General features: G+C 42.7%; 1 protein-coding gene and 1 long non-coding RNA gene across 2 annotated transcripts in view; both read left to right on the top strand.

The window, feature by feature from the left end:
• The first annotated feature begins 386 nt into the window (after window positions 1-386).
• LOC309392074 overlaps window positions 387-26,381 on the top strand; it is a 185,538-nt gene continuing 159,543 nt past the window's right edge. The window contains exon 1 of the long non-coding RNA XR_014175389.1: window positions 387-681. This is a non-coding gene — a long non-coding RNA (uncharacterized lncRNA). The remainder of the gene's footprint in view (window positions 682-26,381) is intronic.
• Window positions 17,877-26,381, top strand: part of LOC309384581 (vomeronasal type-2 receptor 1-like) — a gene marked incomplete at its 3' end in the record, with an annotated part of 42,636 nt that continues 34,131 nt past the window's right edge. The window contains exons 1-3 of the mRNA XM_081938284.1: window positions 17,877-17,985; window positions 18,781-19,069; window positions 23,632-23,844. Coding sequence (XP_081794410.1) covers window positions 17,951-17,985; window positions 18,781-19,069; window positions 23,632-23,844 — 537 coding nt within the window. The 5' untranslated portion in view covers window positions 17,877-17,950. The remainder of the gene's footprint in view (window positions 17,986-18,780; window positions 19,070-23,631; window positions 23,845-26,381) is intronic.

Below are 26,381 nucleotides of genomic sequence, written 5' to 3'. Positions count from 1 at the left end.
GAAGAATAGTATTCAATATAGAATTGGGAGCTTTGAACAACAGAGACTTATTATCAGCCAAGATATTCCTTCACAGCTAAAGTCGATCAACAAGGTGGGTAGAATATTGCGGTGTTTTCTCTGTTTTACAAAGCCCATTTCAAGTGGTTTAAACCCTGTCACCAGGGTGGGTGATCTCAGTGAAATTAGTGATGATCTTAGAGATCTGAATATAGGGAATAGAAACCTTACCCTTTTCTTAGACGACTTGTGAGGCTTCTCTACTCTCCATACAGATGTTCTTCAGTTGCTATAATTTGGAACATCGATTTAAGCAGATTCAGCTGTTGGAAGAAATTTCCCCATTTCGTTCCCAGCTGGGAAGCAGTCACCGATGCTGAGAAGAAATAGACATGGAAGCAGCTAAAAGGGTTCCTTTAATTCAGGAAGGCAAGAAAAGTAGTGACACAGCTCCAGTGTTCCTGGCTTGCAAGAAAACTTGGAAGTCTGACTCTGAGCCTTTTATTCTTAACTCCCCTTTGAATCTCCTGCAGCTTGAGGGGTTTATTTGTGTGCCTCTAGTTAAATTGATTGCCCTTGATCCTGTCTTCCTGCCTTAATGGGTTAATTCTGATCCTGGGCCTTTGCCTTTCCTATCCTGAGGATTAATTCTGCCAGGAAAGAGGAATAGGGGAGTTCTGGGTGAGTTATTTTTAGCCCAATTCCCCTTATCTTAATGTATCTGCTTAAGTAGAGACATCTCCAGTCCGCCTAGGCAGGGGGTTGGACTAGAAGACCTCCAAGGTCCCTTCCAAACCTGCCATTGTATTGTAAGTATTTCTATTGTCAGCTCTGTTGGCAGGGTTGATTTGTGTTTTTCTTTCAGGTGGTGCTTCTTGGTTTTCTTAAAGGGGGGAGGTCTGGCTTGAGTTTCTTGACACTGTTTTCTGAGCTTTCTGGTGCTGTGAGGTTTCTGGCACTGTCATTTTGGGGTAGACTTCCCACACAGCCAACATTCCATACTGGGTGATTATTCTTTACAGTGGCTCTTCTGTGTCCCCTGCACAATTCAGAATCACCATCAAAGTGGCAAGAAACCCTGAAATATTGTGGATTGTGTTGCTAAGAGCCTCAGTTTAGGTAAAGGAAAAGGTTCCCCTCACACATATGTGCTAGTTGTTCCTGACTCTAGGGGGCGGTGCTCATCTCCGTTTCAAAGCTGAAGAGCCAGCACTGTCCGAAGACGGTCTCTGTGGTCATGTGGCCGGCAGGACTAAATGCCAAAGGCGCATGGAACGCTGTTACCTTCCCACCAAAGGTGGTTCCTATTTTTCTACTTGCATTTTTACATGCTTTTGAACTGCTAGGTTGGCAGAAGCCTCAAAGAGCAAAGAAGAAGGCGATTCTGTTGACTGATGATTGAATTCAGGTTTGGACTAAAACGGATGACATTGAATCATGGCTGGATAAAGGTCCCGTTTGTCTCACTGTGTACTATGTTTACCTTGTCCTGGTTCGGGAATGTGTCCCCTGAATGGGTAGGTCTGTGGCCTATAAGGTTTCAAGCCCAGACGTTGCCAGTTGCCAACTGGCAACGTCTGGGCTTGAAACCTTATAGGCCACAGACCTACCCATTCAGAGGACACATTCCCGAACCAGGACAAGGTACCTATTTGTACTTAAATAGAAAGAACATTTTCTTGGACACCTTCTCCTTCTGACGCAGGGCCCACACTCATGTCCCACATGGCATAGCAATGGACTACTGGCTTAATTCAGCAATCCCTTTTTGAGGGACACCTTCTCATTCATTCATCTCCATCTCCCTCCATCTCCCTTCACTGCAGTTCTAGAAACCAAACAGTCAGTTTTAGTCTCATTTCACCAGCATGGCAGCCATATGACTTGAAGAGATAAATAACAAATCTACAAAGAACAACTCCTTTAAAAGAGAGACCTAATTTTCCTTTATATCTTAATTGAAAGGTTTGGGGGACATTCTAGGTGAAAAGGTTTCTTAATGTTTTCTGTAACTTACAAGAAAACTTTCCAGATTCTACTGCTCAGAAATCTCTTCATCCAAATTTGACTCTATTTTATTAAATCTAATAGAATAAATATTTAATCAACCTGTTCAAATAAATTTTATTCTAAAATTTAATATGAGTAAATCATCACGCCGTAAAGTGATGAGTATCTGAAGACTGGAGGAATGCATGTTAATATGGCCACGAGGAGGAACCCACGGGTTTCCACTTAACGCTTAACTATTTTATCAGTTCTGTCCCTCCACAAATTATTAGGTACAGAAGTTCTTTGCAATAGTGGTGAATGTGTAGCTTGGGTGTAGGATGAGGGTAAAGGTTCATTCTCCGAGCTTGTGGGTAAGTAACTCACAGAGGTCCTTTAATACAGTGAGTTACTTCAAAGTGAAAGGAAGGAACGACATGAAGAATCTGCTTGTAATTGTATTTCCTACATCTGTTTAGAATGGGTAATATGTAAAGTCAAGAAACAAATGTTAATTTCCACCTTCATTTTGAGTGGTGAGTCTGACATGTTTCCTTGATATTCCTCATTTTTCCACTCAGTCTCTTCCTCAGTCCAAATGTGTGGATAATTGTCATCCTGGGTTTGTCAAGAAGGCTCGAGAAGGAGAGCCAGTTTGCTGCTATGACTGCGTTCCTTGTCCAGAGGGGACCATCTCCACTCAGGAAGGTGGGTGACCCCATAGGGAAAGGGAAGGCCTCGTGGAAGTGGACTCCTCCAGAACATGTGCAAGTTAAGATGCAGATTGAAACTTGACTGTTTTCTTCTTTATTTTCAACTGTTCTAGCAAATAGACCTTGAAGGAGAGGCTGGGAAGTGATAGGAGGCATGGCAGATTGGACAAGGTTTACCCCTCTCAAAGAAAATGCATTCTGCTTTTTAGTTTGGGTGCGTCCTTCCAATGTACTTCTCTAGGAATATCTCAGTCTTTTAAACATTTAGAAATTGACTTGGGCGAAACTCCTAGGTTTACTGCAACACAGTCTACATGGGCTGCCCTTGAGCAGTGGTGCATTAACCATTAAGCAGACTAAGCAAGTGCTTAGGGCACCAGGCCCAGGGGGGCACCACAAAGTTGAGAAAGAAAGAAAAAATAAATGGAGAATTGCACAGTATGTACAAAAGAGGGGGGGGGCACCAAGATTTGTCAGTGCTTAGGGCACCAGTAGGCCTTAATCCACCACTGCCCATGAGTATTCCTGAGGGGGTGTGGAGATTTATGGGTGCACCTTGTTGTGTACATATTACCACTGCTCAAAGTAGCCATTCCAGATTATTTGCAAGAGTAGCTGAATGCTCTTCCTCTGACTCCATTATATTAAAATGTGATATCTGGCAGGACTCGGCAAGGTTATCAAGAAGGTTAATGGCTTCATTATTTGCCTCTAATGATGTAGGTTCCTTTGAAGTTTCTGCATATTACACAGGAAATCCACTAGGACTTCCCCCAGTTTGACCAATGCAGACCCAGACACTCACACTCACACTGAGACAGAGGGGGGGGAGGGGAGGGAGATTTTATACAGGGACACAAACACACACACATGCACATTCTCCTACTTCTTTGAAAGTGGTATCAGCTATTGTCTTAAAAATATATTACTTAAAAAATTGTTGGAAGAAATGTCCTTCTGGGTTCAGTTCCAAGTGGGGAAAAAGAGACTGGAAACATGGAGGCTGCTTGGAAAGATGGTTTTAATGGTGGACAGGATCACATGGCTTGAGCTCCTGAACAGAAAAGGGGGAATCACATGCTTCCAGATGTTGGGTGAAGAAGAGAAAAGGGGCACAGATGTTGAAAGTCCCTGGTTTTATGCCCTCTCTGGGCTTTGATCTTGAGCTTGTCTTCTGATTGGTTGTCAGACTCCCATGGAGCCATGCAGGGGCAATAGCTGTATGCTGAATTTTGAGTTCAGGTTTGGTTGAGCATTGTTTCTTCCCAGGTGCCCTGTGGTGAGATGGGTAAAGGATACTATCATGCCTTAATCCCATCAACCTGGAGCTGAAGGGGCGATATCTTTGTCATGTAGAATAGACTGGCTCAGGCCTTTAATGGCTCATTGACAAAGGTGGGGGCTATTAAGAGTGAATCTGTTTCCTGGCTAAAAACATTTTTCTCCATTTCTTATCCATGGAAATATAATATTCTGCCATTTCAATATTTCCCAGGATATTTCATTCTTCTAGGAGAGGGGTGGGTTTTAGCTTCCTACAATATCAAAGGACAGAATGTTAAAGAAAAAATGCTTTTGGGTTTTCTCAGATACAGAAAAATGCACCAAGTGTCCTGATGATAAATATCCAAATGGGGACAGAATCCAATGTATCCCCAAAGTTATAACCTTCCTGTCCTATAAAGAATTTCTGGGCATCATCCTGGTTTCTTTTGCCCTATTCCTATTTCTAATCGCAGGCCTTGTTTTAATCCTATTCATTAAATACCGAGAAACTCCCATTGTCAAAGCCAACAACCGGGACCTCTCCTACAACCTCCTGGCCTCCCTCCTGCTTTGCTTCTTATCTCCATTTCTCTTCATTGGACAACCAAGGAAAGCCACCTGCCTTTTCCGACAAATGGTTTTCAGCAACATCTTCTCAATTGCCGTGTCTTCTCTCTTGGGCAAAACGATCACGGTGGTGCTGGCTTTCCTTGCAACAAAACCAGGAAGCCGAGTGACAAAATGGTTGGGGAAGAGCTTGGCCAACTCCATCATCCTTTCTTGTTCTGCTGTCCAAATTATCATCTCTTCCATCTGGCTTGGAGTTTCTCACCCATTCCCTGATGCTGATCTCTACACCCAGCCTGGAATGATTATCCTGCAATGCAATGAAGGATATTTTGTCATGTTCTACCTTACCCTCAGCTACTTGGGCTTCCTGGCTGCCATCTGCTTCCTGGTGGCTTTCCTGGCCAGGAATCTCCCTGGGGCCTTCAATGAAGCCAAGCTGATCACCTTCAGCATGCTGGTCTTCTGCAGCGTCTGGGTGACTTTTGTGCCCACCTACCTCAGCACCAAAGGGAAATACATGGTGGCTGTGCAGGTCTTCTCCATCTTGGCCTCCAGTGCTGGTCTCCTGGTCTGCATCTTCATCCCCAAGTGCTACATTATCCTTCTGCGGCCGGATCTGAATACAAAGGAGCAGCTTACAACCAGAGGAAATGACAAACTATGAGACAGAGGACCTTGACTATCAGCATATTCAATTTTAGAAATAGGCCATTTGTAGGAAATGGTTCCACCGTTCACAGTATATGAGCTGTGCCAATGATTTTGCTTGAAATAATTAAATGGCATCTGGAAGAAAATGTCTCTCAATCTTGTTCAGTAGAATTGCAGGATGGCTACCAAACTCTTTTGTGCCATCAACACAGCTTATCTGTCACATATAGTTGGCCTACCTAAGGCCTCAAATGCCACATTCACTTCTTTGAAGCATGACACTTATGCAAGTGGAACCTTAATAGGCTAGAAACAACTGAGTGAGGCCTCTAAAAATGCCATTATTTTTCTTCTATCACTGTTTATTTGCAATTGGCTTTCCTTGAGGTATTGGACTCAAGATCTCAGCATCATCAGCAGAAGGAGAGTAGAGAGATATCTGAAGGATAATAAATTGCATTTGTTCAACTAAATTATTATATAGTGGTAAATAAGAGAGGTATGCAGATAACACTTCTGCCCCAGTTTAGCGAGTTGGAGTCCACTTGGCTGGTTTTGCAGTACTGAAGCCAGAGTCAGAAAGTTCCACAACCTCAGCCAGCTGTGTGGAAAGGATCAGAAAGACTATAATAATAATTTTTTAATAATAATAATTTTATTTGATTAGCCGCAACCCTCTCCCGAAGGACTCGGGGCGGCGTACAATCAAAACGGATAAAAATACACATAGGACAAACATATATACAAAAAGAACAGAGACATATACATATGTGCATGGAGGAGAGTTGACTTATAAGTGAAAGACAATTAAAACACAATTTAAAATCCCCTTAAATAAAATTACTAAATTAAAAAACCCATCAGGAGCGTTACGAAGTTATGGTTGAGCCAGGCCAGCTATTTGGAAAAGGTGGGTCTTGAGCTTGACACGGAAGGAGCGGAGGTCAGTAGTGGTCCTAATATCCGGGGGGAGGTCATTCCACAGGGCTGGGCCCGCCACAGAGAAGGCTCTGCTCCTAGGCGCCGCCCCATGACACTGTCTGGTGGACGGCACCTGGAGAAGTCCCTCTCTGTGTGAGCGGATGGGTCGTAGGGATGTATGGGGCAGAATACGATCCCGCAGGTAACTAGGTCCTGAGCCATGGAGCGCTTTAAAGATCGTAATCAAGACCTTGAAACGCACTCGATAGACCACAGGAAGCCAGTGCAGCTTGCGCAGGAGAGGTGTCACATAATCACCCGCGCGGCCGCATTCTGGACCAACTGCAGTCTCCGAGTGCATTTCAAGGGAAGCCCCATGTAGAGAGCGTTACAGTAGTCCAGGCGAGACGTCACCAGCGCATGACTGTGCGTAGGGCGTCCCGGTCCAATAGGGGGCGCAATTGGCGCACCAGGCGAACCTGGTGGAATGCCCCCCTGGCCACGGCTGTCACATGTTCATCCATGGACAGCCTGGCATTCAGGAGGACGCCCAAATTGCGCGCCCGCTCCACGGGGGCAAGTTGAATGCCCCCAATGGCCAGAAATGGAATTATCTGGTTGAACCGGGGAGCCGGAACCCACAGCCACTCCGTCTTGGAAGGGTTGAGCCTGAGTCGGTTGTCATCCATCCAGACCCGTACGGCTTCCACACACCGGGACATCACTTCGACGGCCTCGTTGGGGTGGTTCGGGGTGGAAATGTACAGCTGAGTATCATCAGCGTACAGATGATATCCCACCCTGAAACCACGGATGATCTCACCCAGCGGCTTCATGTATGTGTTGAACAGGAGTGGCGAGAGGACCGACCCCTGTGGCACCCCACAAGTAAGGGGGCTTAGGGTCGACCTCTGCTCCCCTGCCAACACACGTTGCGTCTGGCCGGAGAGGCAAAACGGTGCCCCGGACCCCCAACCCCTCCAGTCGGTGCAACAGGATACCATGGTCGATGGTATCAAAAGCCGCCGAGAGGTCTAATAGGACCAGGATAGAGGAACAACCCCTATCTCTGGCCCTCCAGAGATCATCTACCAACGCGACCAAGGCCGTCTCTGTGCTGTGCCCAGGGCGAAAGCCGGACTGGCGCGGGTCTAGATAATCATTCTCCTCCAGATGTCGTGGAAACTGAGAAGCCACCACACTCTCTACAACCTTCGCCAAAAAGGGAAGGTTGGAGACAGGACGATAATTGGCCAGCTCCGTGGGGTCCAGGGAAGGCTTCTTGAGCAAGGGTCTCACCACCGCCTCTTTCAAGGCGGCCGGGAGAGACCCCTCACCCAACGAAGCGTTCACTAGGCCCAGGAGCCAGTGGCGTGTAACCTCCCAGGATGCCAGTACAAGCCAGGAGGGACACGGGTCCAGCAAACATGTGGTAGGTCGCAGTCGTCCACGCAATCTGTCCAAATCCTCGATGACAACCAAGTCAAACTCCTCCCAAAAAGGTTTCTCAAGACTCGCCACTGGCGTCTCGACTGGGCCACTGAAGGGGACCCAATCCTTCCGGATTTGAGCGACTTTATCCTGCAGATATTTCCCAAACTCCTCTGCCCTACCCTGTAAAGGGGCCTCCCGTGGCCTCTGAAACAGAAGGGAGCGGGACACCTGAAACAGGGCGGCAGGGCGGTTCTCTGCGGATGCAATGAGAGCGGCACAATATTGACGTTTGGCCGTTCTCAATGCCACTAGGTACGTCCTTAAATGGGCTCGTACCTGTGCTCGGTCAAATTCGGATCAGGAGGATCTCCAACGGCTCTCTAGGCATCTCTTGCGGCGCTTCATCACCCTTAGCTCCTCGGTGAACCAAGGAGCCAGGGTGGATCGTTGCCGCAGGAGAGGCCGCAAAGGCGCCACCCGGTTCAAGGCCCCGGTAGTCGCATTATTCCACGCGGCCACCAGGTCCTCTACCCGAGGGCTGGTCAGGGCTGCAGGAGGTGGCCCAAGCTCCGTCTGGAACCTGTCTGGTTCCATCAAGCGCCTGGGGCGAAACCATCTAGTGTTTTCCGGTTCCGCCTCCCCACAGCGGGGGGTAGCACCAGGGAAGTCAAGTCGGAGTAGTGAGTGATCTGACCATACAGAGGAGTGATGGTTAAATTCACTGCTCCCAGATCACTCAACCACTGGCGAGAGACAAAAACAAGGTCCAAGGTGTGACCTCCCTCGTGTGTCGGGCCCTGAATCATTTGAGTCAGGTCCATGGCTATCATGGAAGCCATGAACTCCCGAACCCCCTCTGATGCTTCTCCCACCGACGGCAGGTTAAAATCCCCCATCACTAAAAGTTTGGGGGTCTCAACCGCCACCGATGAGATCAGCTTGAGGAGCTCAGGCAGGGTCGCTGATGTATGGCGGGGAGCCAGGTATACTATCAGCAGGCCCAACTGCCTCCCAGGGCCCCATTTCACAACAAGGGATTCACATCCGGACGTCTGTGGCACAGTGGACTCCCTCGGCTCCAAGTCCTCCCAGATAATCACTGCTACCCCACCGCCCCTTCCCCGGGCCCGGGGCTGGTGAAATGCTTGGTAACCTGGTGGGCACATTTCCACGAGGGGTAACCCTCCCTCGTGGCCCAACCAGGTTTCCGTTATTCCCGCGAGGTCCGGCTCCCCCTCCAAAATTAGATCATGAATGAGGGGGGCCTTATTGACAACGGACCTCGCATTGCATAACAACAGCCTCAGGCCCTGGGCCTGCAGATCCTGACCACCTAGAACGCGGGGGTTGGTACAAGCGACCGGGTGTAACCAGCACCCACGGTCTCCCAACCGACTATGAGTTGTTAAACTGTCCTCGTATCTGCCCCTCCCTACGACTGTTGGAATCAAAGAGCCCTGTATAGGAATGATATCCTCTCCCCCCTCCTCCTCTCTGCTCCTTCTGCTCAAGACCCCACCTGGTGACCTGGCTCTGTCATCGCTCCTGATCTGACCCACCCACCCCCAACCCCTAAACCCCTAAAAGAATTTAAAAAACATAAGTGACAAAGCTTTTCAGAAGTGGTTTGCCATTGCCTCTTTCCAAGAGCTAAGTGAGATTGGCTGGCCCAGATTTACTCTGCTGTCTTTGTGCCCAAAGCAGGACTAGAACTCATGGTTGCCTGTTTACTACCCTGATGCCTTGACCATAGACATGGCTCTAATCACAGCTATATACAGCAACCCACTTAACCTGATCACTTCACTAATGACTGCATTCACACTTGCAACTTTTAAGCATAGTTTGTTTTTGGAGATTGTGTAAAAATGGCAGGAAGGATCCATTCTTGACTATGATAGCAAGTTGGCTGATGGGTCAATGAATTGTGTATATTAAATCAGCAGGGACTAGTTGAATAATCATTTATAACAGAAATAAGCTGAAGTCACTTTTTTTTCAGGTAAGTGCTGTAGGAAGTTAAAACCCACCTCTCTCCTAGAAAAGTGAAAAATTGTGGGAAATATTGAAAAGGCAGAATATTATATTTCCCTGGATAAGAAATGGAGAAACGTGTTTTTAGGCAGGAAACAGATTGCCTCTTAATAGCCCCCATCTTTGTCAATGGGCCATTAAAGGACTGAGCCAGTCTATTCTACATAACAAAGATCTCCCCCCTTCATCTCCAGGGTGATAGGATTAAGGCATGATAGTATTAGCCCTTTACCCATCTCACCACAGGGTGCCTGGGAAGAAGCAATGCTCAACCAAACCTGGGTCTCAACACAGCTACAGAGTTGCCCCTGCACCGCCCTCTGGGAGTCTCACCACCAATCAGAATGCATTTCTTACACAGGAACGGGAAGATCTGGGGTGGGGCCCAACAGAGGGCATAAAACCAGGGACTTTCAGTATCTCTGCCTCTTTTCTTCTTCACCCAAAATCTGGAAGCATGTGATTCTGCTCAGGAGCTCAAGCCTTGTGATCCTGTCCACCATTAAACCATCTTCCCAAGCAGCCTCTATGTTTCCAGTGTCTTTTTCCCCACTTGGAACTGAACCCAGAAGGACATTTTTTTCCAACAGCGCCAGATTCACACAACATACTTCACCAGGCTGAGGAAGTGTTCTAGCAGCCACCATGGGACAAAAAGACAGCTCTAGGGGCAGCCTCCTGAAAGGCTATCATAAACAAAGCCACCCCCTTCTCCACTTCCCTGGGCTCTCACCTGAGGCAAACCCACAAAATAGGTGGCCGCATTTCCAACTGAGGAAAGTTTTCCTCCCCTTAGGGTACAACTAGACTTCTGTGAGAGATGGCAGTAACATGAGAGAAGCCTTCTTACACACCAACCTGGCATTCAAAAACAACAGCAGGAACCTGAAGCCACCACAGATCTGATAGCAGGTACTGAGAGTAGAAGTTGAGAACGGTACAGTGGGACAACTTTCAAATAATGGACCTGGGATATTGGTCATCGTATGTTCCTCATTGTAAGGATGGACTTGCCCATCCCAGTAGCCCCCCCCCCCCTTCTCACTCAAATCCCCAGTTCTCCCTTCTAGGCCAAGCTGTAGATATTAACATCTCATGTAAGAAATATAATCCATCAACAATTGAGCAAGATAAACCAAGAACACAGGAGCTCCAAACTGGTCCTTTGAAGCACTTGTCACAATAGTTACACCACACCATGTGCATCTACAAAACCAGAGGAATTGCCACCAGGTTCCCCAACAACAACTTCTGAGTAGTTGTGGCAAGAAATTTGGTCATACTATCCAACACAGTGTGGGCACTGCCACCATCTCAACTGCAGATCTTACAGCACACTGTGGTTGTTAAGAAACCAAGAAATTTCAAACTTTAAAGGCTCTTTAAAGGTTTTTATCAGCATGGAAAAACAACACAGACTGTGTCAATGAAACTAAAACAGAAAATTCTACCAGCTCTATGATTTTCCCTCTCTTAGCCAATGATGTGGTCCACAGGCTGTCACTTTCCTGTCTCTTAGTCAGCCTCCCATGCAAACATTGGTATTTCTAGAATGGATGCCAAATGAAGTTACACTTCAGTTACAAGGAATTCTAAAATCACCTCCAATGTAGGATTGATGCATTGAGATCTCATTGATAAGAAAATCCCAAACAGGCCCTACTCTTAACATTAGGCTGGGTTACAAATGGCAGCCTACCCTCAGCCGGGACAAGCTGACCACAGCAATAAAATCAGCGCTGCCAACTGACCCCTGGCTCAATGACAACAAGGACATCCTGACGATGAGAGATGGCTTAGCCTGGAAAGGATCCAAAATGTATGTTCCCACGAACCTGAGGCTGGAAGTACTACAATGAAGCCACGATGCGAAATTAGGAGGCCACTTTGGATTCCTAAAAATGCTCCACCTCACCAAGCATCAATTTTGGTGGCCAAAAATGAAAGCAGAAGTGGAAGACTATGTGAAAAGCTGTGCCAGATGTGCAACCATGAAAATATGGCCAGGGAAGCCCCTGGATTATTGCAACAGGTGGCCAGTCCTGGCTGACCATGGGAAAAGATTGTAATGAACATCATCGAGCTCCCAGACAGCGGCGGCAATAAAGTAATTTGGAGAGTCATTGACTTATTTCCCAAACAAGCTCATTTCATTGCTTGCTCAGGATTACCATCCACAAAGAAGCTAGTGAAGATGTTTGTTAAATACATTTACCACCTGCACGGAGTACCCAGGAGGATCATCTCAGACCGTGGAGCTCAGTTCACCACCAAGTTCTGGAGAGAGCTCCTGAGGTCCATTGGGTCCACACAAGTTTTGCAAGACTGAAAATATTGCTCCCTTCCTCTTCTTGCACTCTCCAGAAAAATATGGAATATCTCTTCCCAAACATTTCCCATGCTCCCTCTTCCTCCGGTGGACTGTAGGTCTTTTACATGCCACTTGTCCAGTCTGTTGATCTTCCTCCTGTCTCACAAGTACATTTTCACATATCCTTACAATACTCTTCCCATATTTATTCAACCTATGTGTTGAATATATAATAAAGGAAACTGGATTCAAAGAAGATGAGTTTTGTTTGAAAACTGAAGGAAGAAAGATCAATAACCAAGCTTCAGAGCTGAAGAAGTTTCTTGGATGAGAAGCAAAATGCCTTCAAAGAAAAACCAAAAAGTCCAGTTGTCTCTTAAAACAGTACCTTTGGAATGATCAATAACCAATATCTTGCTGATGACACAACTTGCATAGCCAAAAATGCAAATGATCTCCAAGCTCTGATAGTGAAAGTAATTAAGCAGAGAGAAAAAATAGGACAGAAGTAAAATAGGACTCAAGTTCCAAATAAAGTTTAACCTGAACTCTTTTTCAGCTCTGTGGTTTTTCTCATAATGATGCCCAGATTCATTTCAAACTCCATGCCAGGTGCAAGGTTTTCAACCTTTCAGATCCTCCTATATGGATTAAGAGATCTGCTCTTATTATATGTCATTTCATAGTCCATTCGTTGTCCTGCATGGACAATATATTCAAAATGAAAGATTTTTTTAAAAAAATGGTGGCTCAACAAATATAAAAAGTCTCTAAGAGATGACAAAGAAAAGGCAGAATTACTTTATTTTTATTGGTCCCAGGTTTCTGAGAGTTTGGGATTCAACAAAGTTGTGATGCACCAATGGAGAAAACCAATGTTACACCAATGGAAAAAACAAACCTGTACCTTGAGACTGGGAAAATCTTGTATGTAGTTTAGGGAATAAATTTTTACTTTCAACCCATACAAATCTCAGGGCCAGGGAGAGATGAATTCAGTTCTAGGATCTTGAAGGAAATGGTCTGACTGATTTTTTTTTACCTTTGAGAAGCCAGAAGGAACCAGTGGCGTAGCGTGGGTTGTCAGCACCCGGGGCAAGGGAAGTAATTTGCGCCCCCTAACCCGTGGATTTTAGCACTCGAGTCTCTTCCACTAGATTAGTTAAAGAAACCCTTACCCCCTAAGCACATGTATTGTTTGTTATGAAAATACTGATGTAATTAAAGTAAAATGCATCTAAATACAAGTTTATTTTCAAACACTTTATTGAGTGCGAACATGCATTACACATTCTCCACATTTTCAGCAGGTCTATGAATACAAATCTACAAATGTAGTAACCTAGCATGGGCCATGACACTAGACTATCACGTTTTTCATGAGAAAATAAAGCCAATGCTTTTAACTTTTGCACGCATTGATCAAGCGCAAGTCCTTCTTGCTGCAGGTAGATCTGAGTATCATTTACTTCGGTTAGTACTGGGTTCCAAAAATGCAAGAAAGAGAAAAAAACATATGCCATTATGCAAACTAAAAGACTTCCTGCATCACCCCTGGTTTCAGAGGTTTCTTCTGGCCCATCTCTCAACGCTTCCAAAGCGTCTATTATTTTCTCAGTGTGTTCAGCAAGTACGCATACAGCTTCATGCTTTGAACTCCATCTTCAATAGTCCCTCGCTCTCTCTCCGCACCGCACCGCATGCCTGGCACCCCCCCCTCCACAGTGGGCGGCGACTCGGCGGCTCGGATCGGATTCGCACAGCCAGCACTGCAGTGAGAGAGAGTGAGTGAGCCAGGCAGGGGCAGAGAGCTGCGAGTGCGAGTGCGCCCCCCCAGATGTTGCGCCCGGTGCGGCTGGCCCCCCCTGCACCCCCCACGCTACGCCACTGGAAGGAACTGGTGTCATGCAAGAGTATATCAATAGGCAGGCAGAGCTCATTGTTAGTCCAGCCAAACAAAACCACTACTAAGAAAGTGTTACACTTAACATTCTAATGGGGTAACTTTCTTCAGATGGATGGATCCTCTATGTGTAATAACCTTCTCATGGAGTAATCCCAGTATTCTATTTAGCAAATGTTCAGGTTGACTGAATCAATATAGGATAAGAGTGTTTTAATGTCCATCTGGAAATAAATTGAAATGAGTCTTGAAAGACTGACATATCACATTTCTTAATAATATCTCTAGAAGAAAAGACTCATGAAGGCCAGAGTCTGAAATTATGCAGTGATTCGTAGTGTTTAAATTGTAGACTGAGCCAGGAATTATCTATATTTAGGGCTTTCTGGCTCAGGACAGGACATTACTTTGCATTATTTCTTGTATTTGCCATTCACTGAACCGGTTTCAAAAGGGACAGCTGGAAAACTCCCTGGAGAGAACAGAGGAAGAAAGAAATCCCCAGCACTCCCATAATTATAGGGGAGAAGTTGTACATTTGCCATGGCTTCTTTGCAGAGCTGGAAGTGAGCCAGTAAACAAGAACTCAATTGCAAAGACACATTCTCCTATTTTATGTGTGTGATATTTTTTTTAAACTATGCAAAGTTTTAATGATTACATTTTCACTAAACTTGATTTTGGATCAGGTTTTTAGTGGTGGTGCCCTTGAGCATTAGCTGTCAGAGTGAAGTAAAATTTTGCTCCCACTTAGCAAGCAGCTATTTCAGATCTGTGACATGCTCAGACATTAAATAGTCCCCAGGGTTCTCTCTTTAATCAGTATGACAACAAATAGCAGACTTCTTTTTCTTCAGTCACAATTGCCAGGTATTGAATTGGAAATCTTATTGTGTGGTAGTGGTGAACATATTATTGCTAAGGTCTATAAAAAGTAATTGAACTTAAATTTGGAAAGTGAACATGTAAAGCATTCTATCATTCAAAGGACAAGGAACTTTGGATATAATTTAATGCTTGAACAATGGAAGAACATATGGAAGAAAGATTTAAAATTTACATTAAATTACAATTTATAAGAAGACTTCTATAAGATGATATATCATTGGTATTTAGCTCCAGATAAATTATCACAAATGTATAAAGGTGTTTCAAATGAACGTTGGAAATGTAAATGTAAAGAAGGGAGTTTTTATCATTTATGGTGGACATGTGACAAAGGAAAGAAATATTGCAGTAGGATTCATATTCTAATACAGAAAATTATTAAAGTGAATATAAAGATAAAACCAGGGACTTTGCTTTAGGCCTTAATGGAAAAGGAGAAAAAAATGGATCTTTGATGCTATACAAGTTGACGGCAGCAAGATAACTTTATGCTCAAAAATGGAAGGACCCTTTGACCCTGACAATGGACGAATGGTTGCAAAAGTTGACGGAGTTGGAAGAGATGGCTAAATTGACTGCTTTGATTAAGGAAAAAAAAACCCACAAATACCTTTGTTTCTCCTTGGAAATCACTTCTGGACTTTGTGCTTGAGGTGGAAAAAAATGAAACTTTGATTTTGGGTTTTATTGATTAGCTGGATTCAATGGTGGGATCCTACTGGTTTAATAACAGGTTCAGGTATTGCACACTTTGTGTGTGTGTGCTCACTTTGCTCGTGCATGTGTCTGACACATTCAGAATCCACTGAGCCTGGTCACTTCACCAATGGCTGCATTTGTAACTTCTAACTATGGTTTGTTTTCTGAAGTCAAACCTGTTGACTGATGGATCAGTGACTTACTGGAACCCTGAAGTACTTTAATTAGTGGAGACAAGTTGAACAATAATTTGTAACTGAAATAACCAGGGATATTTTTCTTCCTGAAAGGATGATGTTCACACAACAGACTTCACCAAAACAGGGAAAGTTCTCATAGCCAAACTGAGACAAGAAGCAGGTCTAAGTCCAGCCTCCTGAAAGACCATAAAAAACCACAAATGACAACAGCCACCCTTCCTCTTCTCCCCTGGGGAAAAAAAACACTACATATTGGCAAGGGCACATATCTGACCGAAGAGGGAAATTCCTCCCATCTCAGGAGGCCCAGACCCTGAGAGTAGAAGTTGAAGGCCATACAGTGGGAAAATATTATCACTTTCTCTGTTCCTCCCTTCAGGATGGACCTGCCTATCCCCTCAACTCTCTCCTCTCACTCAAACCCCAGTTCTCCATTCAAAGCCAAGCTTTACATGTTAAGTGACAGTTCATTTCCATCTGTTCTCCAAGTAAGAAACATAACCTCAACCATAAATCACACAGATAAACCAGGAACTCAGGTCTCCCAAATGCTCCTCAAAGCCACACAAAGCGTGAGAGATGGGAATGTCAAATGGGGCCCATTCCACCGAGTCCATCCATAGAAGCAGAGAAAGGGCCACTATGCATCTTTAAACCAGTTTCTTCCTAAGTCTGGCAAGAAATCAGGTCACACCAGAGGTCGGTTCCTACCGGTTCAGTCTGGTTTGCCTGAATAGGTAGTAAAAATCTGGTGTACTTTTCCTAACCGATAGTAATGGCAGCCTGGCCACACACCCAAACTGTTTCCCTGCCGTTGCCGGCATGTTTTTTTGGCTGGAAAAGGAGGCAGAGGGAAACACTCCTATTGACAAGGTATGCAACAGAGGGGAAAAGAAATTCCAACTTCAGTCTCCTGGTGCGGCACGTGGCTTTGGGTGAAGGCAGGAGGGAGGTTGAGCAGCAGGTTGAGTGGGGGATGGGTGGTGGCGTTTTTCTCTTCTCCTCGCCTCCAGAAGCACTCTGCAGGCTTCAGCAGGGCTGGGGGAAGGGGAAAGTGCCCCTGTTTTTTGCAAAAATGGGGAGGTTTTTCCCTTCTCCCAGCCCTGCTGAGGCCTACAGAGTGTTCCCGGTGGCCGCGGAGGACAAAACCTTTTTTTCTTACTGCGTAGTTTGCAGGTGCTCCCTTAGCTCTGGTGAGGCTGGAGGCCCCCCCCCTCAAAACTTTTCAGCACCGTTTCAGTGGGTATGGCTTGGTGAGGGGACCGTGTGATTGAGTGTGCATGAGTGATGTCAAGTTGGCCACGCTGACTCAGTCACATGCCCCCCTCCCCCATCTAGCCATGCCCACAAAAGTGGTTTTTTTTAAAAAAAAAACCACCCCTGGATCACAATATACATCACACTATGAGCACCACCACCATCTCAGCTGCAGACTTCACCCCCATTCTTTATTTAATAAACTCTGAAACTTCAAAATATAAGGGATTTCAGTCTTGGACAACAGAGAGTCAAGGAAAATAAAATTTTCTATCCCTTCTATAAATTTCTTCCGATTTATTCAAGAATATAATCTACAGACTGGCTCTTTCCCGCCTCTTAGTCAGTTCTCATCCAAAAATATATATTTCTGCAACAGTTGGAAATGAAATATCAAAGAGCACTAGAGTTAAATGCCTCCAAACTGCATAGCTCCAAGTGACCTTCTCTAGCAATCTCTGGAGACCATAGGCCACAATGGTGGACAGCAGAAGTCAGTTCCCTCGGTATTGGAGCATCTTCCTCCAGCATCACTTTCTGGACATGTCCTGGCAGGAAGGGTGACAACCATTATTGAAGAGTGTCTCCAGGGGTGTATCTGCAACATTTCACAACAATCCTTTTCTCCAGCTGACCTTCTGTACATGGAGCCCTGGAAGAGATCTGAAGGACAAATTATCACTCATAGTAATTATCACAGTCCCAGACTTTGAGACATCTACTGCTACTTTTCCAGTGTCTGCCTTTGCTATAACATCAGAGACTGAAGCAACATGGAATGGATCTTGCGTCAGAAAAAGATATAAGCCTCTGCTAATGCTGAATGCTTTGCACAAGATTGAGGACACAGGCAGGGGCTGTGCTGCTGAATGTACCTTTCCCTCTTTTCCAGATGAAGCTCGGTTTGTTGGAAAAAGGAAAACCACTGGACATTCCATTTTCTGAGAGTGCTTTGAAATCATCTAACTCTTCTTTGGAATCAGGCGATTGATTCAGCTCTATGAATTATGGCCCTCCTGCTTCTGCTTTCGATGCTGCTGGTGTCCCAGACAGTCTCTGGGAAGCTTAGAATAAAGTGCCCACTGAATATGATGCACCTGGATAGAGAAAGACCATGGAGCTACTACAGGCCAGGAGACCATCTCATCGGTATGGTCACCAGTGCAGTAACACTAAAACAGGAAATGTTGTTTTTCAACCTGCTTCCTTATAGTCAGTCTCACTTGTAAGTTATTCAGTGTGATGAAATTGTATTCCTTTCATCTGCAATTCTAACACTCTCATTCTTCTCTCCTTATTCTGCTTACTCCTAGAGTTCAGGAATTGATTAATTTTGTTGATTGATCAGATTTCCATCGGTTTCCTCTTTTGTCTTATTTAATGGAAGAGACACAAATACAAAGATGGAGCAGAAAAATATACCTAAAAGAAGTCCACATTATTTTCCTCTCCAACTCCAATCTAGAATTTATAACTTGAATAATGATTTCTGTTTAAAATAGTGATTGTTGTAGTTAACCTTGACCAGATCATTTCCATATTTTTATAACTGCTCATTGATATTCAATGCTTGATCCTTACAGGAACAGAGGACTAATTGTTTTTAGAGCAGCTTTTCTGGGTCACTTATGAAATATCCTCTTCCTTTTATGATGGTTGTACTTTAAAACATGAGTTATTTTGCAGACTGGATAACGTACTGATGAAAATTACTGCTGCTATAAATAATAGACTATTTGTGATTCTTATCATCTTCCCATTTTCTCAACTTCAACAATTATGAAATGTTGAATGGGTGACTATCATTTGCCTCTTGTTCTTTGATCAATATTAGCTTCAGACTCAATAGTCACGTGTTGATAAAGAGGATGAAATTGGAAAAAGAGTATTTTATTACTGCTATTGATGATGCTTGTATTAACCAAAGCCTTTTTTCTACACTAGTGAACCTTATACTTCCAAAGGAATAGAACGCTTCATTTTCACCATTCAAGAGATCAACAAGAATATTCAGCTTCTGTGCAATCTCACACTTGGCTACAATATCCATGACAACTATTTGAACACACTTGGCACTTCAGAAGTCTTGATGGATGTTCTCTCTGCCGGAGAAGCCAATGTTCCCAATTACAGCTGTGGAAGGAAGGACAACATTTTGGCTCTTCTTGATGCAGCAGACAGGGAGAATTCCATCCAGATGTCAACATTAATAGGCCCCTACAAAGTCCCACAGGTTTGTGTGCATGTTTCTCCATATAGTGAAGTGAGTGGGATGGTAGTGGGTATATCATAGATCCATCCATATCTTCTCTGTGGAATTCAAGAGCTACTTTTCACTATGTCCATTATAGGAACTGGAAATTGGAATAAACATTAGAATGGGAGCATGTATGAAAATAGTGATATTCTCTCTTGATAGCATCTCTAGTGCTTTGGTGGCTTCTGCTGTGTGCTTGTGAAAATGAGGAGAGGCTCCGTGTCTAATCACAAGGTCTTCTGTAGAATAGAAAAGTGCAGCACTGATGGAAAGCTCACAGTTTGTACATGATCTTAGAAAAATGATAATGCTGAACAAATGCCATATTCATGAAAATAATTGTGAAAGAGATTATTCCCATCCATCAAAGAAAAGGACTGAATTACTTAAATAAGGCATTAAATTCATGGATTATCTAGAGAAACATTCAAACTGAACAATGGGGACAGACAGTAAATTGATACAGAACACATTCGTCCCCAGAAATCTAAAACTGATAGGATAATCAGTGATTGTAACATAGCTGTTTGCACAGGTAAGAATCTCAACCTTGCTGTCAATGAAAATCAAGCTTTTGATAGTGTGTGTTATATCGGGCACTAATCAAACAAGTGATAAGGAAGTAGTGGGACTCAGGCACAAAACAGATTATGTAGAAAGTAAACTCAGGGTCAGTTAAAATGCACTGAAATAGCTATACACAGAGTATGAGCAAGAGGAGGAATCAGAAATTCAAGTAAATGATGGCAGATACGATATTGTCCTTACAGAAACCTGGTGGGATGAAAGCCACAAATGGAATATACAGTTTGTTTTAATTAGTTAAAAGGAACAGACCAAATAAAAGGGAAAATGGAGTTCAACTACATATAAGAAATAACAGCATCTTTACAGAAATAGATCACAACAATGATGAAAACTGTCTTGAATGAATTTGTGTCTATATAAAAGAGGGGAAAATAACATTGCCACAGCTGTATACTATAGGTCACACAACCAAACAGAGGAAATAGATGAACTTTTTACTAGTCAGCCAACTAAGGTATGTAGGAAGCAAATCACAATAGTAATGGGGAACATTAACTACCCTGATACCAACTTGGAGACAAACTCCACAACAAGTGGAAGATGAAACAGATTCTTACCAAACCTAGCAGACAACTTTGACTCCCAAAAAGTGGGGAAGATAAGGAGGGAATCATCCATATTGGTCTTACTTCTCAGTAACAGAGGTGAAATGATAAAAAGTCTTGAAGCTACAGGAGACTTGTGGGGGGGAGTAATCATGTGATGTTGGAATTCAACATTATGGAAGCACAAGCAATAAAACAAAGTCAAACTAGAGTCTTGGACTTTAAGAGAGCTAATTTCAATAAACTTGGAGAGAGCTTGAGAAGGATTCCACGGATTAGAATCCTCAAAGGAAAACAACCCAAGTAGCTTGGGAAACTTTGAAAAGTGAGATTATAAAAGCCCAGTCTAGCACAATACAAATGAAGAAGAAAAATAACAGCTCTCAAAATAAAACAGCATGGCTGCATAAAGAACTCTCCATTAAATTGAAAGACAAAAAAGACAAGTATAAAAAGTGGAAAGAGAGACACATATCTAAGGCAGAATATCAGCAAATAGCCCGACCATGAAAAGATGAAGTGAGGACAGCTAAGGCTCAAAATGAACTCAGGCTGCAACAAAAGTAAAAAAAAAAAGCAAAAAACATCTCCTTTGTAAAAGGAGTAACATGTAAACATGTAAAAAAAACAAGACAAAAGTCAAGGAAATGATTAATCCACTAACAGGAGAAAGTGGCAAGAAGGTGAGAAGGGAAAATGCGGAACTGCTTAACTTGTTTTTTGCACCTGTCTTCACACAAAAGGGGGAAAAACAGTCCAACCTATCAAAAATAGTATCGTAAAGCACAGATTAGGAATGCAAGTTAAAATAGGCAAGAAAATGGCAATTCCATCCTAGATGAGTGCAAATCATCAAGACCAAATGGATTAAACCCCTATGTTCTGAAGGAATTGGCAGACGTGATCTCAGAACTACTGAACTATATCTTTCAAAAACCTTAGACCATTGGGAAACTGCCAGAGGACTAGAAAAGAGGTCATGTAGTTCCCATCTCCAAAAAAAAAAGGGGGGGGGGACCCATCAATCCAGAAAACTTTCAGCCTGACCTCCATACCTGGGGAGATTCTGAAAAAGATAATCAAGCAAAGAATCAGTGAAGACTTTATAAAGCCTTGGTAAGGCCACACTTGGAATATTGCATCCAGATTTGGTTGCCATGTTGTAAAAAAGATGTGGAGACTCTAGAAAGAGTGCAGAGAAGAGCAACAAAGATGATTAGGGGACTGGAGACTAAAACATTTGAAGAATGGTTGCAGGAACTGGGTATGTCTAGTTTAATGAAAAGAAGGACTAGGGGGTGACATGATAGCAGTGTTCCAATATCTCAGGGTTTGCCACAAAGATGACAGAGTCAGCCTACTCTCCAAAGCACCTGAGGGTAGGACAAGAAGCAACAGATGGAAATTAATCAAGGAGAGAAGCAACCTAGAACTAAGAAGAAATTTCCTGACAGAACAATCAAGCAGTGGAACAACTTGGCTCCAGAAGTTGTGAATGCTCCAACATTGAAAGTTTTTTGGGAGAGATTCAAGAACCATTTATTTGAAATGGTATAAGGTATAGAAGACCTCCACAGTCACTTCCAATGCTGTTATTCAGTTAATTCCAATCTTATCTACTGTTGATAAAAGATATATAGCTTATAGCCTCAAAGTGACAACTACCATTAATTAATCACTTTATTTAAAAAATGTTACAAGTATATTAGCCAAAATGTCAACTATCATCATTTTTATATAAAGTCTTCTTAATATTCTGTTTAATATTTTAAACAATGGCTAATCAACAAATTAGTCTAAGATGTTTATCAAAACAAAGTTGGATTTGTTAAAAACTCATATTTTGGAGTTGATCTGACTACAAATAAAACACAGCCTTCTTCATTGCTTTTCCAGATCAGTCACAGAGTTGCTTCAGAGATTCTGAGTGATAAAAGTAAATTCCCTTTTTTCCACCGGATGCTCCTCAAAGAAGGGTTTCAGTATTCAGCAATTGTCCGAGTGCTCCTGCACTTCAGGTGGACCTTGATTGGCCTCCTTGCTCCAGACACAGAGGAGGGAGAGGATTTCCTCAGGATTTTTCCTCCTTTGGTTGTCAGGAATGGAATTTGTGTTGTTATATCACAACAATTCTCAATGACTGGACATCTAGCACCCTTCAGGGATTCCAGCTTTTCTCAGTGGAAACAAGTCAATGTCTTTGTTCACTTCATAGAAAATATTATCATTTCAAACACGTTTCATATTTTTCATCTAACAATTGACATTTTGTCAGGACCCATTAGAGAGAAAATCTGGATCACCACGGCTTTGGGAAACTATATAATTGGGTATCGTGAATATAACAAATACATCCATAGTATTTGGAGCTTTGAATTTATACAAAAAATAAGGCCAAAATATGGTGCTTTTGAACCCTTTTCCTTTGTAGACTCCCAGTATGAAAAGAATAATTTTCAGTGTTATTTTTCAAAGAATCTTTTTTCTGTCAAAGGCCGGAAAAGATGCACCCAGAAAACTCCAGTGGAGACAGAGGATGAATTGAATGGGATATTAGTTGAAAACAGTGACTCTATTTACATTATCTTTATGACTCTGGCCCATGTCTTGAAGGCTGCATATTCATCCAGGTCCTGGAGGAGAAGGAAGTTGACCCAAGAGACACTGGAGGCTCCGAAGCTGCAGCCATGGCAGGTATGGGGTCCCAACAAGGATGTAACCAACTAAATGCCTCTGGAGAAGGAATCCATTAGAGAAAGAGGGGAATCATATCAACATATCATACCAATTCAGCCAGAATATCTTCGCTGAGTTCATTTTATCATGTTCCAGACTCTGGTTTAACCACGAACAAATCTTAAGCTTCTGTGTAACATTTTTCAGTTTTTGGAAGAGTGCTCTGTCCTTCCCTTCTCCAGTTGCAACCCTATTAGAAAAGGTGCTTCCTGACTTTTGATCCTCAGCTTCTGTAGATCAACATGACTTGAAAGATTCTGTTAATAGCACTCCAATAAAGTAGCATTAGCTCCTATGCTCATATTTCCTGTTTGGTTTACCTGGGAGCAGATTATCTTGGGAACTTTCATCTTGAAAAAAATCCATGCTTTTGGGCAATCAACCTTTAAGAAGTTTATGAATAATTTCTTTTTTTGCTATTGTTCAATTTATTTGATACCTGCTGTATTATAACAATAGTACTTATGGTTATTACATTTTCTCAATACATATATTTTCAATATATGATTGACAAATTTTGCTGAACCTTTCTCTTAGTGGTAATACTTGCTGTCCTAATTAAGCATGTTGGCACATTAAAAAAAACTGTACAAGAAAAATTCATACCTGAAAATACCAGTAGGGAATGAAGGTTTCTGCTTCTAAAACTCCTGGACATTTCCATTCCAGTTCCATCCCTTTCTGGAGAAGAATGACTTCTACAATCTTTCCCACTGGAATCTTTATGTGGATCATAATGGAGAAATAGCTGCAGATATGGACATTGAGTTCTTCGTGTTTTCTCCTGAGGGGGATTCGACAAAAAGAAAACTGGGGAGTATTGAAAGACAGAGTATTATTATTAACGAAATTGCTCTTTCATGGCTAAATCTGCTCAACAAGGTGAGTCAAATATTGCTGCGTTTTACCTTTTTTGTAAAGATTATGACCCATTTCTTTTTTTTAAAAATATATTTTTATTATTTTTACATTTAAAACAATGCAATACCGCGGAGTCGGAGTGACCATACATTCACATTATATACAGCTAGTTTAAACCATTAACAATTAATCTATTTAATACATTGTCTATCCTTCTGTCCAATCACAATATATACATTTGTTCCAGTCTTGTCATCTTGCCTTATACCAATCATAAAATCTATTCCATACTTCAAAATATTCTGATTCCCCTTTATTTTTAAGTTCAAGAGTGAGCCTACCTGCTTCTGCACAGGCCAACCCTTTTCTGATTATATCTAGCTCTGATGGTGTATTTTCTTTTTTCCAATACTGTGCATAGGTTATGCGTGCTGCAGTTAGTATATGTATAATTAAATAAAGTGTATCTTTCTTAAACCCCTCCAGTATTATGCCTAGGAGAAAAGTTTCTGGTTTAAACATAATTTGTTCTCCCACCATTTGTTCTAACCATGATTGAATCATTTTCCAATATTTTTTTGCCTCATTGCACGTCCACCACATATGATAGAAAGTGACTGGTGTTTTTTTACACTTCCAACAATTTGGGGCCAGATTTTTGAACATTTTGGAAAGCCGTGCTGGGGGGAGATGCTATCTGTAGAACATCTTATAAAGATTTTCTTTATACGCCGTAGCCAATGTTAGTTTCTGATTAAGTATCCAAAGTTTTTCCCACTTAGCCAATTCCACATTGTAACCGAAATTTTTCGCCCAGGTGACCATGGTTTCTTTGACATGTTCCTGGGAAAATAGCAGGTCTAAAGATAAATATGACAAAGACCAAAATGCTGACTAAAAATATGACATCAAAAGCAAAAGAGGAGTTAACGAAGAAATTGGGTATCCAAATTGTCAAAAAAGTTAAATATCTTGGTATACATTTATCTGCGAGGTGAACCATCAAAGAAGATAATTATACTAATTTGATTAATAAAACTAAGAAAGATCTAGAAAGATGGAAAAACCTACAACTGTCCCTGATGGGCAGGATCGCAGTTATAAAAATGAATATATTACCAAAATTTCTTTTCCTATTTCAGAATATTCCCATTAAATTAGAAAAAGGTGTCTTCAAGGATTTGAATCAATTGGTTTCAAAATTTATTTGGCAGGGAAGAAAACCAAGAATAAAACTTAAGGCTATGCAAGACACTAAGGAAAAGGGAGGATTTGGCGTACCAGATTGGGAACTCTATTATACTGCGGCCATACTAACATGGCTAAGGGAATGGATAATGCTGAGAAATAAAAGATTACTCAAATTGGAAGGCCATGACCTGCAAACAGGCTGGCATGCCTTCCTCTGGTATGAAAAAGGATCTGCACACAAATATTTTAGTAGACATTACATCAGACAATCTCTGTTACTAATATGGAACAAAATTAAACATGACCACTATACTAAAATACCTATTTGGCTATCTACGATGGAAACATACATACACCCAAATTTAATCAACATGGAAAATATAGTCACATATAAAGAGTTATTGAACAGGCAGGGGGAGATCAAAACTAGATCAGAATTGACATCACTAGGAGTACAAGTAGAACGGTGGTCTTATTTACAGATACAATCAAGGTATGCACAGGATAGGAAGAACGAAGGTATTGCCAAAGAATGCACAATATTAGATAAACTTTTGATACAGACAGAAAACAGACTGATCAAAGATTATGACTCATTTCAAGTGGGTGAACTCTAGTCACCATGGCTGATGATGACCTTCACTGGGAACTGAATGTAGAGAAGAGAAAACCTTTTGTTAGATGGCTTGTGAGGACTTCAATGCTGTTCACAAAAGTCTCCTTCAGATGCCATGATAAGGAAAATCCTTTTAATCTGATTCAGACATGTCCAATATTGGATGCTGGGCAGGGGTGGGATCCTACCCTTTTAACAACCGCTTTGCTGAGCACCTGCAGCTGACATGCATGGCACATGCGGAGTGTGCATGCGCAGTTCAAAGGAAAACAGCTGAGGCACCTCTGCTGCGCCAATCAGCTGGGCTAAAAACCAAGGAAATATAGGGGACTTTAACCTGGGGGTGGGCAAGTGGACCCACCTGAAGGTCGGAGGGAACCGGTTCGCTCTCAGCTGATCTTCGGACTTACCGGTTTGGCCGAATTGGTAGAACCCCCCAATTGATGCTGGGTGATTATTCTTTAGACCATGGATCTAGTTGGTGTCCCCCAACTGTAGTTCTTCAGTAGAAAAAAAACCCGGATCCAGAGCTGGACACAAGTCTCCTACTCTTGTCCCATGTGCTGAAGATGAAAAGATCCATTTTTGAGGGACTAGTTCTCATGCCCTCTCCTGCATCTCATCTCACCCCAGTTCTAGAAACTAGGCAGTCAGTTTTAGTCTTAATTGAGAACCATATGAATTGAGGGAAGAAACACACAAATAAATCAAGCCCTAATTTTTAAGGATTTCCTCCCCTTTCTACTTAGCT

Source organism: Natrix helvetica (assembly GCF_964273705.1).
Source record: "Natrix helvetica genome assembly, chromosome: 1".
Lineage (NCBI taxonomy): Eukaryota > Metazoa > Chordata > Lepidosauria > Squamata > Natricidae > Natrix > Natrix helvetica.
Note: the sequence above shows the minus strand (reverse complement) of the source record. Positions and strands in the feature narration are given on the sequence as shown.